The sequence below is a fragment of the Dasypus novemcinctus genome, chromosome 6 (assembly GCF_030445035.2).
Source record: "Dasypus novemcinctus isolate mDasNov1 chromosome 6, mDasNov1.1.hap2, whole genome shotgun sequence".
NCBI classification, from domain to species: Eukaryota; Metazoa; Chordata; class Mammalia; order Cingulata; family Dasypodidae; genus Dasypus; species Dasypus novemcinctus.
Window position 1 is genome coordinate 38,622,595 of NC_080678.1, and position 12,076 is coordinate 38,634,670.

A 12,076-nucleotide genomic window follows, 5' to 3' on the forward strand; every position below is an offset into this window, starting at 1 on the left:
TGGAAGGAGGGGAGGCGGGGGTTGGCCTTGTGGGTGCCAGATCTTCCAACTCTTGAAATTTTAAGCTGAGCTTCCCTCTGAAAAAGGCTAGGTCCTCAGATGAAATGCGATGACTGAATCCAATTGTCAGGACATCCTCAACCCTAGGGCCTTCCCATGTGTGGTGACATGTGACGCCTGGTGCTCCCTGTTCTCTTGCTTCCCCATTTGTCCTTTTTAAGTCCTGCCCAGTTTCCCTCCTCCCTTCCCTCTCAACAGGGGTTGGGATTTGGGCCTGCCCCCCAGACCACCAGCCTTCTCTGGCATGGCCCATTCAGACATACAGATACCAAGCCAGTCCTTTATATTAAGAGAAGCTTTATCAAAATTTAAAATCTATAAAATAAGGTCAGAGGCATACATTGGAGGACAGCTTCTCAGCTGTGCCCCCCGAGATAGATGTCTGTATGCAATTAGACACAAATTAACTGCACAGCATACTAAACAAGGAGCCTGTTGGTGAATTTCATTGTCCCCTGGCACTGCTTGTTGGGGCCACTCAGCCTTGGAGTCCCACCAGAAAAAAAGGATCCATGTCATAATTCATTAAGGACCAGTTCTGGGAGGCTTTTCCCCAAAGCTGTGACCAAGTGGGCTGGTGGCAAAAAGAGAGGGCATTTCCTCAGGTCTGAAAGTCTTCCTGTCAGCTGCCCGTGTTGTCTGCTGAATTTCCCCTCCTCCCTCCGATGTCCTGTGTTCCTTTTCCCTGGCCTGCTTCCCCAAGAAGCTGTGGTAAAAAAAAAAAAATCCCCTTCTGGGGAAAGTAGTGTCCTTTGTAGAAGCAGGTGCCGAGTGTGGGAACAGGCTCTTAGGAGGCCAGCAGGGCCATCTCCATGTTGTCAGGGGCCGTGCCGTTGCCTGCCAGGCCCTGGGCCCACTTGTGCAGACGGCTATAGAGTGGGAGGCCCTGGTTCTCGCGGTACAAGTAGACGCCGGTGATGGCGTTCCACTGTGGCCGTGGCTGAGTGCCTTCCACTGGGAACTTGGCAACCAGCTCTTCGTCATCCTTGTTGAGCGCCACAAAGCCAAAGAAGCGGCGCACGTTGTTGGCAGCAAGCACCCGCGAGTGTACCTCGGCCGTGCGCTGGAATAGCTGGTCCTCGTTGGCGCGGTACTGCGCCCAGTAGGCCTCCTGGCGGTAGCTGAGTGGGGAGCAGTAATGCTTGAGGCACTTCGTCAGGAACACCAGGATAGCCACCACGCCGATGAGCAGCCACCCAAAGAGCTGGCCAAAGAACAGGCAGGGCTGAGGTGGAGTCCGGAGCTGCCTGGGCCCCGACCACCCCAGGAAGAAGTTAAAGTAGGAGCTGGTCCAGCCGGTGCCTACACTGCCTTGTGCCTCAGAGTCCCCTGGTAGCTAGCTCTAACTTCCCTGGCCTCAGGTTCTGGAGAGCAAGCAGATCCCTCTGGCTCTGATTCTAGGCCTTTTCCCTTAACCCTTGAACTTGCACACACTCTGTTCTCAGGCTTTGCCTCCTGCATTTTCTGCTGTAAATCCTTCAGCTCCAGCCCTCCGCTAAACATCTGAATCCGTCAAAATTCTGCTCCAACTGTCATGCTCAGCCCAGACGCCTCCTCCAGTCTTCAAGGCCCCCTCAGAACAATTAAGTTTTGCTATTTCTCTATCACCTTTCAACTTCCTTGGTGCTCTCTCCAGCTCTGTTTCTCTGTCTACTTGTGTGATGTACTCAAGAGAAGAGACATTTTAGAGTCTTGTGCTCTTTCCTGTGCCTCCCTCACCCTCTGCTTCTCTAAACGCTTCTGGCTGTTTTCTGCTTCTGCCCAGTTCTCTTCCTTTGCTGTCTCTCCCCTGACCAACCTCCACGCCTAGAGGCAGCATCTCCCTTAGAGCCAAGCCAAGGCTGAGGGTAGGATCAGGCAACAGTGGCTTCTTCCTGACTCAATAACCCTTCCTGGCCCAAGGGACCCCTCTTACGTCAGCAATGTGTGGAGGTGTCAGTGCTGGGCATGGGCCCTTCCTGGGATAGTCATGTGCTGATCCCAGGAGCCAGCCACACCCCACCGACAACTTGCAGCTAAGGTTTGTTCCGGTGGCTTGCAGGGTTCCAGGCTCTATCTGACTGAAATAAGGGGCTTAATCTGGCTGGAATCAAGGTTTACTCTGAATCAGAAAGTTTCTTTAATGTTTGAAACTGGTTTATTTAGAACTGGAATCGACCCTTGCCCCAAGGACTAACCTGTGGATTAGCCAGCTCTGATATGATAATCTAGTGCTTTCCTTAGCTTCTGAGGATCCAAGTTCAGTTTTAACCCTGGGTCATCCCAGCACCATCCACCAACCACTACCTAGAGAGAGGTTGCTTCCCTCTGCACAGGGAAGGTTCCCTCTGCACAGCTCCTTACCTGAGACTCATACTTGAGCCTGCGGCTCACCTCCTCCCGGAAGGCTACCAGGTTGGCAGGGCTCTCCCCGCAAGGGAACCTGGCCAGGATTTCAGTGGCATGGGCTGGTGGGAAGGCCTCTTCCCCAGCTGTGAGTGAGGATGGGTCCACGAACTCACTGAGCGCACAGACATAGGCCTCCCCACGCAGCAGAGAGATGACAGACCAGGTCACAGGGGCCACGGCCGCACGGCCCAGGATGGAGCTCAGGAGGAGGAAGATGGGAGCAGCTGAGAAGTTCTTGGTCCTCCGGTGCTGGCACTCGGCAACCAGGTTCCAGGTATGGTTGTTGAGGATGACACCAATTAAGAAGAGTGCCAGGGCGGGCACACCGATGGCAGCCAGCCCATACAGGTAGTTCCGGGCTGGCGAGCAGGGGCAGTGGAAGGCCACCACGGTGAACAGCTCCTGGCTGCCCACCGTGCCCAGGGCCACCAACCCATTGAAAATCATCACATCCTTGCTCTTGAAGAAGAGTGACAGGAAACGGAAGTTCTCCACGATGAGGGCTGCCATGGTGCTGCCTTGGCTGGGGGATCAGCTGCAGAGAGACAGGCAGGAGGAGACGAATTAATGGATCCGCATGGGGCTAGGAGGGGTTCCAGGCTCTCGAGCACCTAAAGACAGGCACAGTCTTGCCATTTTATCCTTTACAGCAGCTGGCCTGCGCTTCCTGTCGAACAGCAATGCTCTGTAAACCAGGACTGAGGAGGACGCTCATGTGGGCAGGCTGGTGAGAAAGGAAGCTATGAGGAGCTTGGAGGCCTGGGGGAAATAATGATGTCCACTGTTCACTGCATCCACCATGTGTTGGGCACTTTACACTCCTCTGCGAGACAGCTATTACTGTTCGCAAGAGAGAGGATGCTCTCTGAGGACGAGTGGCTTGGCAGGGCTGGGAAGCAAACCTATCCCTCCCGTCACCACAAGCTTCTGGAGGGGAAAGGGTGAGAATGGCTCTGTGTTGTCAGAATAGGGGATTCCAGGCAGTGCGGATGTGCTGAGGGACCTGGGGCCCGGGAATGTTGGGGACCTCTAGCTCCATGGATCTAAAAGTTGGAGGGTGTCCTGGTGGATAAGGGGCTTGGGCTCAGTGCTGTGGGGAGGAAGTAGGGGCCTCTGCCAATTGTGAGCCTATCAAGCAAGGCTCCAGCATCCCTGGAGTTCATAAAAACCCTTTGCTTCATTTGGGGGACCTCAGGCTCTGGACTGGTTTAGGAGATTCTGGCTCTCAACATACTTCATGACTTTTATCTGGGCTCAATCTCCTCATCTATGAAAAGAGGATGTCATGCTGGTCCTTATTTGCTTCCTGGGGGTGTTGGAAGGAAAAGAAAGGGAATAAATGATGCCTGGTAATTGTCCTGGGTGTGAAAACCTCCATCTCAGCCTATTGGGTACACAGGTGAGATGAGTGAGGGGTGGATGGTTGGGTTTCCTGCAAAGATAGGGAAACTAAGGTGTGAACAGGTAAGTGCCTTGCATGCAGCCATTCGGATATGGAGGTGGCTAGGCAGGACTTCTGACCAGGACCTAAGGAGGCTTGGGAAGTGGACAAGGGTGAGTCCAGGCTACGCGAGCCCTGCATTTTCTGTCTCCTGACCTTGCTCCCAGCCTGTCCACAGGAGCCTGGCAAGCCATATTGCATCTTCTTCCCCAGCCAAGCCTCTCAGCGGCCCCCAGCAAGCCTGCTCCACTGTGTCCAGGGCCATGGGCCCAGGGGCCACCCAACCTGCCGGTGACAGGAAGCCGTGATGGAGGCAAAGGCTCAGCAGAACCCAGCAGCCCATCGGGGGTTCAGTCTTAGCTGCTGGGGTGCTGGCGGCCCACCAGGAAGTAGCTCACTTCCCAGCTCCACCCATACAGGCCCAGAATTAGGTCCCAAGTCCTCCCCAAATCAGAGATGGAAAACAAATGTCCTCAGGCGAGAGGAAGTCAGGGAGAGGAGGCACTGGAGGGGCAGCCAGCAAAGGTGGGAGACCCACCTGTTTCCTTCTGGCCTCATCTTCACACCACCCCTCCCCTTCTCTGCCAAGGCTGCCATATAGGCCCCGGGAGAGCTGCAAGGCCACATGGGGCGCTGGAAGGAAGAGGAGGAGTCTGATTTCCCCCTATTTATGCCCAGGGAGGGGAGGGGGGCTCTAGTCTAGCATCCTGGGAAAGGCAGTTGGCTTTGCTGGGGATGAATGTTAACCCTTTAGCAAATAAGTGTAAGCCCATCTTCTTCCTTTCGCCCTCCTGGCTTCAAGGCTCCTGATGAGCCCCTGGGTGGGGCCCTGGGCTCACAGAGCCAGGGTGCAGCATGCCTAGACAGGGGTGGGTGGTGAGCAGAGGATGGAGCAGGCCATCAGTTGAGGCTCTTGTCCCTGGCCCACAGCCTAGGGCAGGACCCCACCCAAGCCTGGAGGGGGGCCGCCTCCAACATCAGCCGGGAGCCCGGCAGCCCCTCCTTCCTGGAGCTCTTCCTTACCTGGAGCTGGCTGCGGGCACCCGCGGCCCTGGCCTAGGCGGGGCGGAGCTCCTGGAGCAGCGCTGTGGCCCCCAGACAGGCTGTCGTCCCGTGGGGCGCGCCCGCCTGCCGAGCCCCTGCCCTCCGCGAGGCGCTCTCCCGCTTTTCTACTCTCCCTTTCCTGGTTTCCTGCGAGCAGAGGAGCCCGGGGCCGGTGACGTCTCCAGAAAAGTTTAACTCCAGAAAGAGAGAAGAAAAGAGTGGGATGGACCGTGCCGGCCAGCGAGCGGAAAAAGCGTCTCACAGAGCCAGGCAGGGGAGGGCGGGAGGCGGGCGGCGGGGGCGCGGGCGGGGGCGGGGAAGGAAGTGGAGAGCCTGCTCAGCCCCTGCTGCCTCTTCCCAGCTCGGCATCGCTTTCCCCAGCGTGCTGGCCCTCTGAGCCAGCTGGTCCTCTGCATTGCTCTGCACCGGTGGGGCCTGTTTGGGGGTCTCAGTGGGCCCAGGCAGGGAGACCTTCAGGGAATTCTGGCTCCCTGATCTGCCTCCCATGCTTGATTTGCCCCCCCCCCAGGAGACCCCACCAGGGTCAGGGGAGAGGTGCCTTCAAGCTAACCTTGGCCTTAGGCCCTTAGGAGGGCACGCAAGGCTGGGACACCCCCCACCCTTCTGGCCTTTCTCCTTCAGAGCTGTCCTGCCACTGCCTGGACCACCCCCCGACGCCCCACCCCCCGCTGGCTCTTCTATCTATGTTAAGCCAACTCTTCAGGTACTCCTTCATACCTCTGGAGGGCTGACGAGTGATCTCAGGATTCTGGGGGTTCCCTGAGGCCCCGTGGGCAGAACTCTAGCCGGTGGTGGAAATTATAAGAAGTGTTCCTAAAGGAAACCTGCCCTGTCTGCCTCAAAAAGTGGTCATGAGCGTCTTGTCTGTGGGAGTGTGCAAGCTGAGGCTGAAGAGTCACGGGTCAGAATGCTGAAGGGGAGAGCATTCAGAGGCTAGCTGACCGCCGTGATCAGGGGAGGTGCCCCCATGCATGCCCTGTCGGCTCTGCAATGCTTGTTGCTCCCAGCAGTGGAACTGCTGAGTGAGACGCTGGGCTTGGCCTTGTGCAGGAATGAAGGAAAAGAGATCAGTGTTTTTATTCAGATCTTATGCTCTGCCAGACACCATTCCAGATGCTTCCCCAAAAGTCATCTCCCTTTATCCTCATCACAATCCTGAAAAGCTGATATTTCAATATCCATTTCACAGAGGCAAGCTGAGGCTCAGAGAGGGCTAAGGTAACCCGCCGTGGGTCCCACAGCTCTGGTTTTGTTTTTTTTTTAAAGATTTTTATTTATTTCTCTCCTCTTCCCCCCCCCCCAGTTGTCTGCTCTCTGTGTCCATTTGCTGTGTGTTCTTCTGTGTCTGCTTATATTCTTGTCAGCAGCACCAGGAATCTGTGTTTCTTTTTGTTGTGTCCCCTTGTTGTGTCAGCTCTCCGTGTGTGAGGCGCCATTCCTGGGCAGGCTGCACTTTTTTCGCCCTGGGCGGCTCTCCTTACAGGCGCACTCCTTGCACGTGGGGTTCCCCTACGTGGGGGACACCCCTGCGTGGTATGACACTCCTTGTGCGCATCAGCGCTACGTGTGGGCCAGCTCACCACACGGGTCAGGAGGCCCTGGGATTGAACCCTGGACCTCCCATGTGGTAGGCAGATGCTCTATCCATTGAGCCAAATCTGCTTCCCAGCTCTGGTATTCGAACCCAGGTCTGCCTGACCAAAGCTTTGCCCTTCCCTTCACATGTGTACCTCCCCCTGTCTCTGGGCTGGGTTCCCTCACCTGGAAACCACCCCCTCCCCCCACCCCAGCACACACCTACTCCTTTGCTCATCTGAACCCTCCCCCTCCTTGATTTCCAGATCAAGTCCTACCTCCCGGGAGCCTCTCAGCCCGTGTGGCCTACAGGAATCGCCCTCCCAAATGATAACAAGGAGGGAGCAGGATCTCAGAAGTGGGAATTAGGGGAAAGGATGCACAAGAAAGGGTGGAAATCATTAAAACAATTTTGTAGGGCTCGAGATCAAAATGAATTCTTAGGTTTCAAAGAGATCTGAGTGGGACAAAAGGCCAGTCTGGTCCTCGGTTTCCTCCTGACAAAGATAGCTCGAGCTGTTTCTGCTGTCCCCCTCTCCCTCGGGTCCAGACAGCAAACACGTTGGCCGCCATGCATTGAGTACCTGCTGCCTGCCGTGCACTTTTATTTATTTTTGAGGTACGGGTGCCAGTGATTGAAACCCAGACCTCGTGCGTGGGAAGCCAATGCTCAACTACGGAGCCACATGGGCTCGCCTGAGCTGTTTTATTTTGTTTTGCTTGTTTTTTTGTTTTTGTTTCTAGGGCACGGGGACCGAATCCAGGACCTCCCATGTGGGGAGTGGGCGCTTAACGGCTTGAGCCACATCTCTCCCACCATGCACTTTTACCCTCACTCGCTGATGCTCACAACAACCCTATGAGGTAGGCTCCCTCATCCCCATTTTACAGATAAGGAAACTGAGGCACAGAAAATGAAGCAATGGACCCTGTGACCTAGTTTGACCCTGCACTGTCTCACTCTGGAGTCTGAGTTGTTTCCATTCTAAGCAGCTCCCCTCCTGCTGCCCGCCCACCCTCATCCCCACTTCAGGGCAGAGCCTTTCAGCACTTTAGAGCCCCCTCCCCAGGGGGTGGGTGGGGTCTTTGAGAAACAGCTTGTTTCTACCTGCTCAAGTGCTGAGGGTGGTCTCATTTCCCCCTCAGGTGGCTTCTTGGGTATGAGGGGGTTGTTAGGGTGGTCTTTCAAGGACCCTTCCCCTGTTCTTCCAAATGGTTGGCCAAACGTGCAGGCCACCTTGACAGCCATTGGGTGACCTCTGTGCCACCATGCACCCTGGCCCATCCTGCATGGACCTGGCCTCCGGCATCTTGTCCCATCATCACCTGTCACCCCAGTTGCGCCACAACAGGTGAAGTCGTGTGTCATGTCCTTACAGCCCACCTTGGGGCTGGCCCGCTCAGCCCTACTCAGCAGACTCTGGCGGAAGTCAGAGTGCCTCATCACTCCCTGAGCCCTGAGCTCAGGGAACGAGCTCCTAATAAGGTCACAGAGAAGGGTGGATGCTGGCGCAGCAACCTCCGTGGGACCTGAGAGGAGATGGTGACCCAGGGAGGAGGCCTGCCGCTCTAGGGTGGCCCCCAGCCACTTCGGAAGCCTGCTGGCTAATACTGCTCACGGCCCTCTGCCCCGGGCTAGGCAGGGCAGTGTCACAGCCGGAGGAGCGCGGAACCCTTCCCGCACCCGCATCTGAATTCCTTGCCTCAAATTTGCAGGCAGTAGCATGTGGATCTGCTCCTGGGCCCACAGCCTGGCCCTGGGGTACTCCATTTCCCATCTCTCTTGGAGGTCCGAGGGGCTGGGCTCCAGCCCCGGGCCTGCCTCTGCAGTCAGCTACGGCTCACACTTTGCTGAAGTAGGTGGCCACCTCCTTGCGTGGAGGTCGGGGCCCACCCCCGGCCCAGCCGTTGTCCGTCAGCGGCGACTCCTGGCCCAGCCGCAGGGGTGGCTTGCACTCATGCCAGCTCATGAGCAGCCTGTTCACGGTGCCTTGATCGGTGATGCCGCGCAGCTTCTCCCTCTCTTCCTCGGCGCCATCGGTGGCGGCCTGGGCAGCGGGGGCCATGGCCAGTGCCCCGTGGGCGTGACCCAGCTCCAGGTCGTGGTTCACGGCCTCAAAGAACTGCTGGATGCAGACCTTGGCGAAAGCCTTGGCGTGCTCTGTGCAGGTCTCGTCGAAGAGCTTGCGCTCGATGTCGATGTAGTGGGACCAGTACTTGCTCTTGAGGAAGGCGGCCTGCGTGAAGCAGGGACGTACGGAGCGCACCACGAAGGCCAGCAGGGTGGTGAGCAGCACGAAGGACCAGCCCAGGGCCTGCAGAGGACAGGAGAGAGCGTCAGCCGGCCACTGCCCTCCTGCCCCTGAGCCGGTCCAGACCCCGCAGAGCACTCCGTTGGCAGAGCCTCTGGGGAACACCGCACTGACGGGGCAAGTGGCTATACCTCTTATTCTCCATTTCCTCATCTGTTAAATGGGCACATGGCACCTCATGGCAAGGCCAGCACGTGAGTAAAGCACAGGAGGTAACCGGGCAGACCCTGAGTTAGGCTGCCGGGGTCTCAGTCCTGTCTCCACTCCGTACTCATTGTCCAGGAGCAGGCATCTGACTCCTCTGTGCTTCAGTTTCGCCACCTATGAAATGGGGCTGGTGATAGCACCTACCCTGGAGGGCCGTGTGAGGACCAAATGCGGTAATTCACTGAGCGCAGGGCCTGGTGCATGGTTAGTGCTCGGTAATCAGCCATTATTATGCCAGCAGGCCCTTGCTGACCTCCTCTGGGTTCTGGACCTGTCCGCTGGCTCCTGCTGTCGTCCACAATTCATTTGCCAGGCACTAAATGGGTACCAGGCACTAAATGGGCTGTGCTGGGCTCAGAGCGGGGCCCTAGGGGGGTTACAGAGACCCTTGGGACTAGCGTTCAAGCTCTAGCTCTGTTGTTTTTTTGTTTTTTGTTTTTGATGATGACACCTTGTTTTTCTATCATTTTCATACAATAATAGTATGATGACATTTTTTTCTTTTATACGCTCATGTACATCTCCTTAGTGAATTGCTAATATCCAAGATCTAGCTCTGCTCTGCTGATAACTTGCTGTGGAGCATGGGCAGGACCCTCCCCCAACCTTCAGGGTCAAGTCCCTATCTGCCCAGGGAAGCATTTGGCCAAATCAGGATGTGGGACAAAGGACAAGCCCAAAAGCCAACAACAGGGGTTGGGCAGGGCAGGCATCAGGTGGGACCTAGAGAGCACGTGCTTGGTCTGGTGGGCACGACCCCCGCACTGCCTCGGTGAGGAGACGAAGGCACGGGGGGCCACACCTGATATTTCAAGGGAAGAGAGAAATATGATTTTTACGTGAAATCATCTGGTTTTCAGATGTTGCCAACTAATTCTCAAGTTTAACATCACTCCGAAAGACACACGAAACATGCCCTTAGGCCAGGCACCCCTGGCCTCCACTGGCACTTGCAGCTTAAGTCTTGATGGCTTAAGGCCAGTTGGAGTGACGGCTGGCCCTGATGGGGACGGGGATGGCTCTGGGGCTGGGACGATGGGGTGGGTGCTGGTTTGGGAGGGAAGCAGAGTTCGGACGCCCGAGTGCGAGGTTCACGTGGGTTGTCTGGGTGGTGCTGGGGACCCCGCAGGACAGACGTTGGGCTGGGGAGGGGGAGCGAGGGGTCTGCACTGGCCAAAGCAGAGCACATGTTTTCCTCTCGTCCTGGATGGTGGGCCCAGGCCCCTCCCCACTCCCTGACAGACCCTGGCCCACCAGCTAGCCACCAGGACGCGTCGCCCAGGTCAGCCTCCCTGGGGAAGCCTGAGCGGCCCAGACAGGTGAGGGCCCGGAGGGCAGAGGACGCGGGAGCGCAGCTGGGAGGACGACTAGCCCTGGGTTTCCCCCTCAGTGAGCCCTTCAGCCCTGCTGTAGGTCACACACACACCTCTCACCTGTGACCTCCCTTCCAGGTACACCCAGGCCCTCAGCACCCCCTCCCTGAGCAGGGACGCACAGCTGGGGGCATTTGCCAGGGAAATGTACTCAAATGGCCCAGTCCCCCAGCCACCCCACCGCTGTCTGCACCTGGAAGAGGAAAAGGATGCAAATTCCCCCAGGCTTCCAAGCTCCAAGCTCAGGGCACAGGATGTGGGGCTGCTGAGCTGCTGGGGCCTCTCCCGGGACTTCAGGGTGGCAGACAGGCCTGCTCTTGAGAAATCCTGGCCTGGGGAGACACAGCACCTGCCCTCGCCTGCCGGAAGAGACATGGCTCTGTCTTCAGAAGCTGCAGTCTGAGCCAGGAGAGCAAGCCTGGCCCCAAGGGGCTCTGACAGTTGACCCAGCCCTGTCTGGGGAGCCCCTGACTGGGCCCTGAGGAAGCCCCACTCCAAAGGGCAGGGGTCCTAGGGGACTGTGGTCTGAGGGGGAGACCCGGGCCAAGGCCAGCCGCCCCTCACCTGGGAGATGCAGCGCAGGTAGCGCACAGCCACCTCGCGGGCCAGCAGCCAGTCGCCGTCATAGATCTCGGGGCAGGGCACCCGGGCCAACAGGCGGGCGAGCTCGGGCGGGGCCAGGCCGGGCGCCAGGCTGCCGTTGCCCAGCGTGGCCACGGGCACGGCAGTGCAGAAGGCACAGAGGAAACACTTGCCGTCCAGCAGGGTGACGGCCACCCAGACGACCGGTGCGATGAGGGCGCGCTGGGCCATGGAGCAGAACATGTAGCGCAGCACGGCCGGGTCCTTGGCGCGGCGGCCGGCCGGCCGCTTCCACTCCTCGGCCAGCATGGACACGTTGTTGTTCAGGACGAGGCCGAGCAGGAAGAACAGCAGGGGCGGCGCCAGCAGGATGCCCGCGCTGTAGGCCGCGTTGTAGCCCGGCAGGCAGGGGCAGTTGAAGTCGAAGGCGGAGTACATCTGGGCGCTGGCCAGAGCCATGATGCCGCACACGCCGTTCATGAAGGACTCCTGGTTGGACTGCAGGAACTGGAAGACCATCCGGAACTTGTCCATCGCGCCCCTCGTGGCGCCCGCTGGCCCCCTCCCACCTCACCACCGCCCGGGGGATGGCCCCTGCCACCCGGCCTGCCCACTGGGTGCCCACTTCATGGCTCCCACCCTCCTGGCTGAGACGGGCAGGGCTCAGGGCAGCGGCTGAGGTCACTGTCTCTTTGAGGAGCCTTCTGGTCAGGTGCTGGCCCAGAGGGCGCAGGCTGCCCAATCCTGTGGGTGCAGCCAGGGCTCTGCCCCTCCCCTCCCCACCCCTCCTGGGCTCTTCTCCACAGCGCCTCTGGCAACGGGAAACCACGAGCGCGGCATCTGATGGCGCCCAGAGCTCAGTGGGTGCGGGAGGCGGGGCGAGGAGACACTGTCTCCGGCAGAGCTGGGCCTGTCCGGGAGAATCCCCTTGGTGTCTGGGTTCCTGGGAAGCATGTCACCCCCCGTCTGCCCTTCCCAATGGGTCTTTCCTCCACTGCCTCGGGATCCAAGGGGGCTCCTCCGTCAGTCCGGTGACGGTGTGGTGACGCAGGGGTGCTGGTGGCTGGCCTGCG

General features: G+C 58.3%; 2 protein-coding genes across 2 annotated transcripts; both read right to left on the reverse strand.

Annotated features, from left to right (window-relative positions):
- Nucleotides 1–725: 725 nt before the first annotated feature.
- Nucleotides 726–5,003, reverse strand: CALHM2 (calcium homeostasis modulator family member 2). Its single transcript, XM_004473989.5, has 3 exons — nt 4,913–5,003; nt 2,404–2,983; nt 726–1,264 (listed from the first exon to the last, which is right to left on the reverse strand). The coding sequence occupies exons 2-3, from the start codon at nt 2,956–2,958 to the stop codon at nt 848–850; spliced, it is 972 nt and encodes a 323-aa protein (XP_004474046.1). The 5' UTR covers nt 2,959–2,983; nt 4,913–5,003; the 3' UTR covers nt 726–847.
- Nucleotides 5,004–8,370: 3,367 nt separating this feature from the next.
- CALHM1 (calcium homeostasis modulator 1) lies at nt 8,371–11,537 on the reverse strand. Its single transcript, XM_004473990.2, has 2 exons — nt 10,986–11,537; nt 8,371–8,844 (listed from the first exon to the last, which is right to left on the reverse strand). The coding sequence occupies exons 1-2, from the start codon at nt 11,535–11,537 to the stop codon at nt 8,371–8,373; spliced, it is 1,026 nt and encodes a 341-aa protein (XP_004474047.2).
- Between the last annotated feature and the right edge of the window lie 539 nt (nt 11,538–12,076).

Excerpts from the sequence above, each read along its gene's own strand:
- CALHM1 (XM_004473990.2), bottom strand. The coding sequence starts at position 11,537 with ATGGACAAGTTCCGGATGGTCTTCCAGTTCCTGCAGTCCAACCAGGAG. Across the intron at positions 8,845-10,985 it reads ACCTGCGCTGCATCTCCCAG|GCCCTGGGCTGGTCCTTCGT; the intron begins GTGAGGGGCGGC and ends TGTCCTCTGCAG.
- CALHM2 (XM_004473989.5), bottom strand. The coding sequence starts at position 2,958 with ATGGCAGCCCTCATCGTGGAGAACTTCCGTTTCCTGTCACTCTTCTTC. Across the intron at positions 1,265-2,403 it reads GGCTCAAGTATGAGTCTCAG|CTCTTTGGGTGGCTGCTCAT; the intron begins GTAAGGAGCTGT and ends TTCTTTGGCCAG.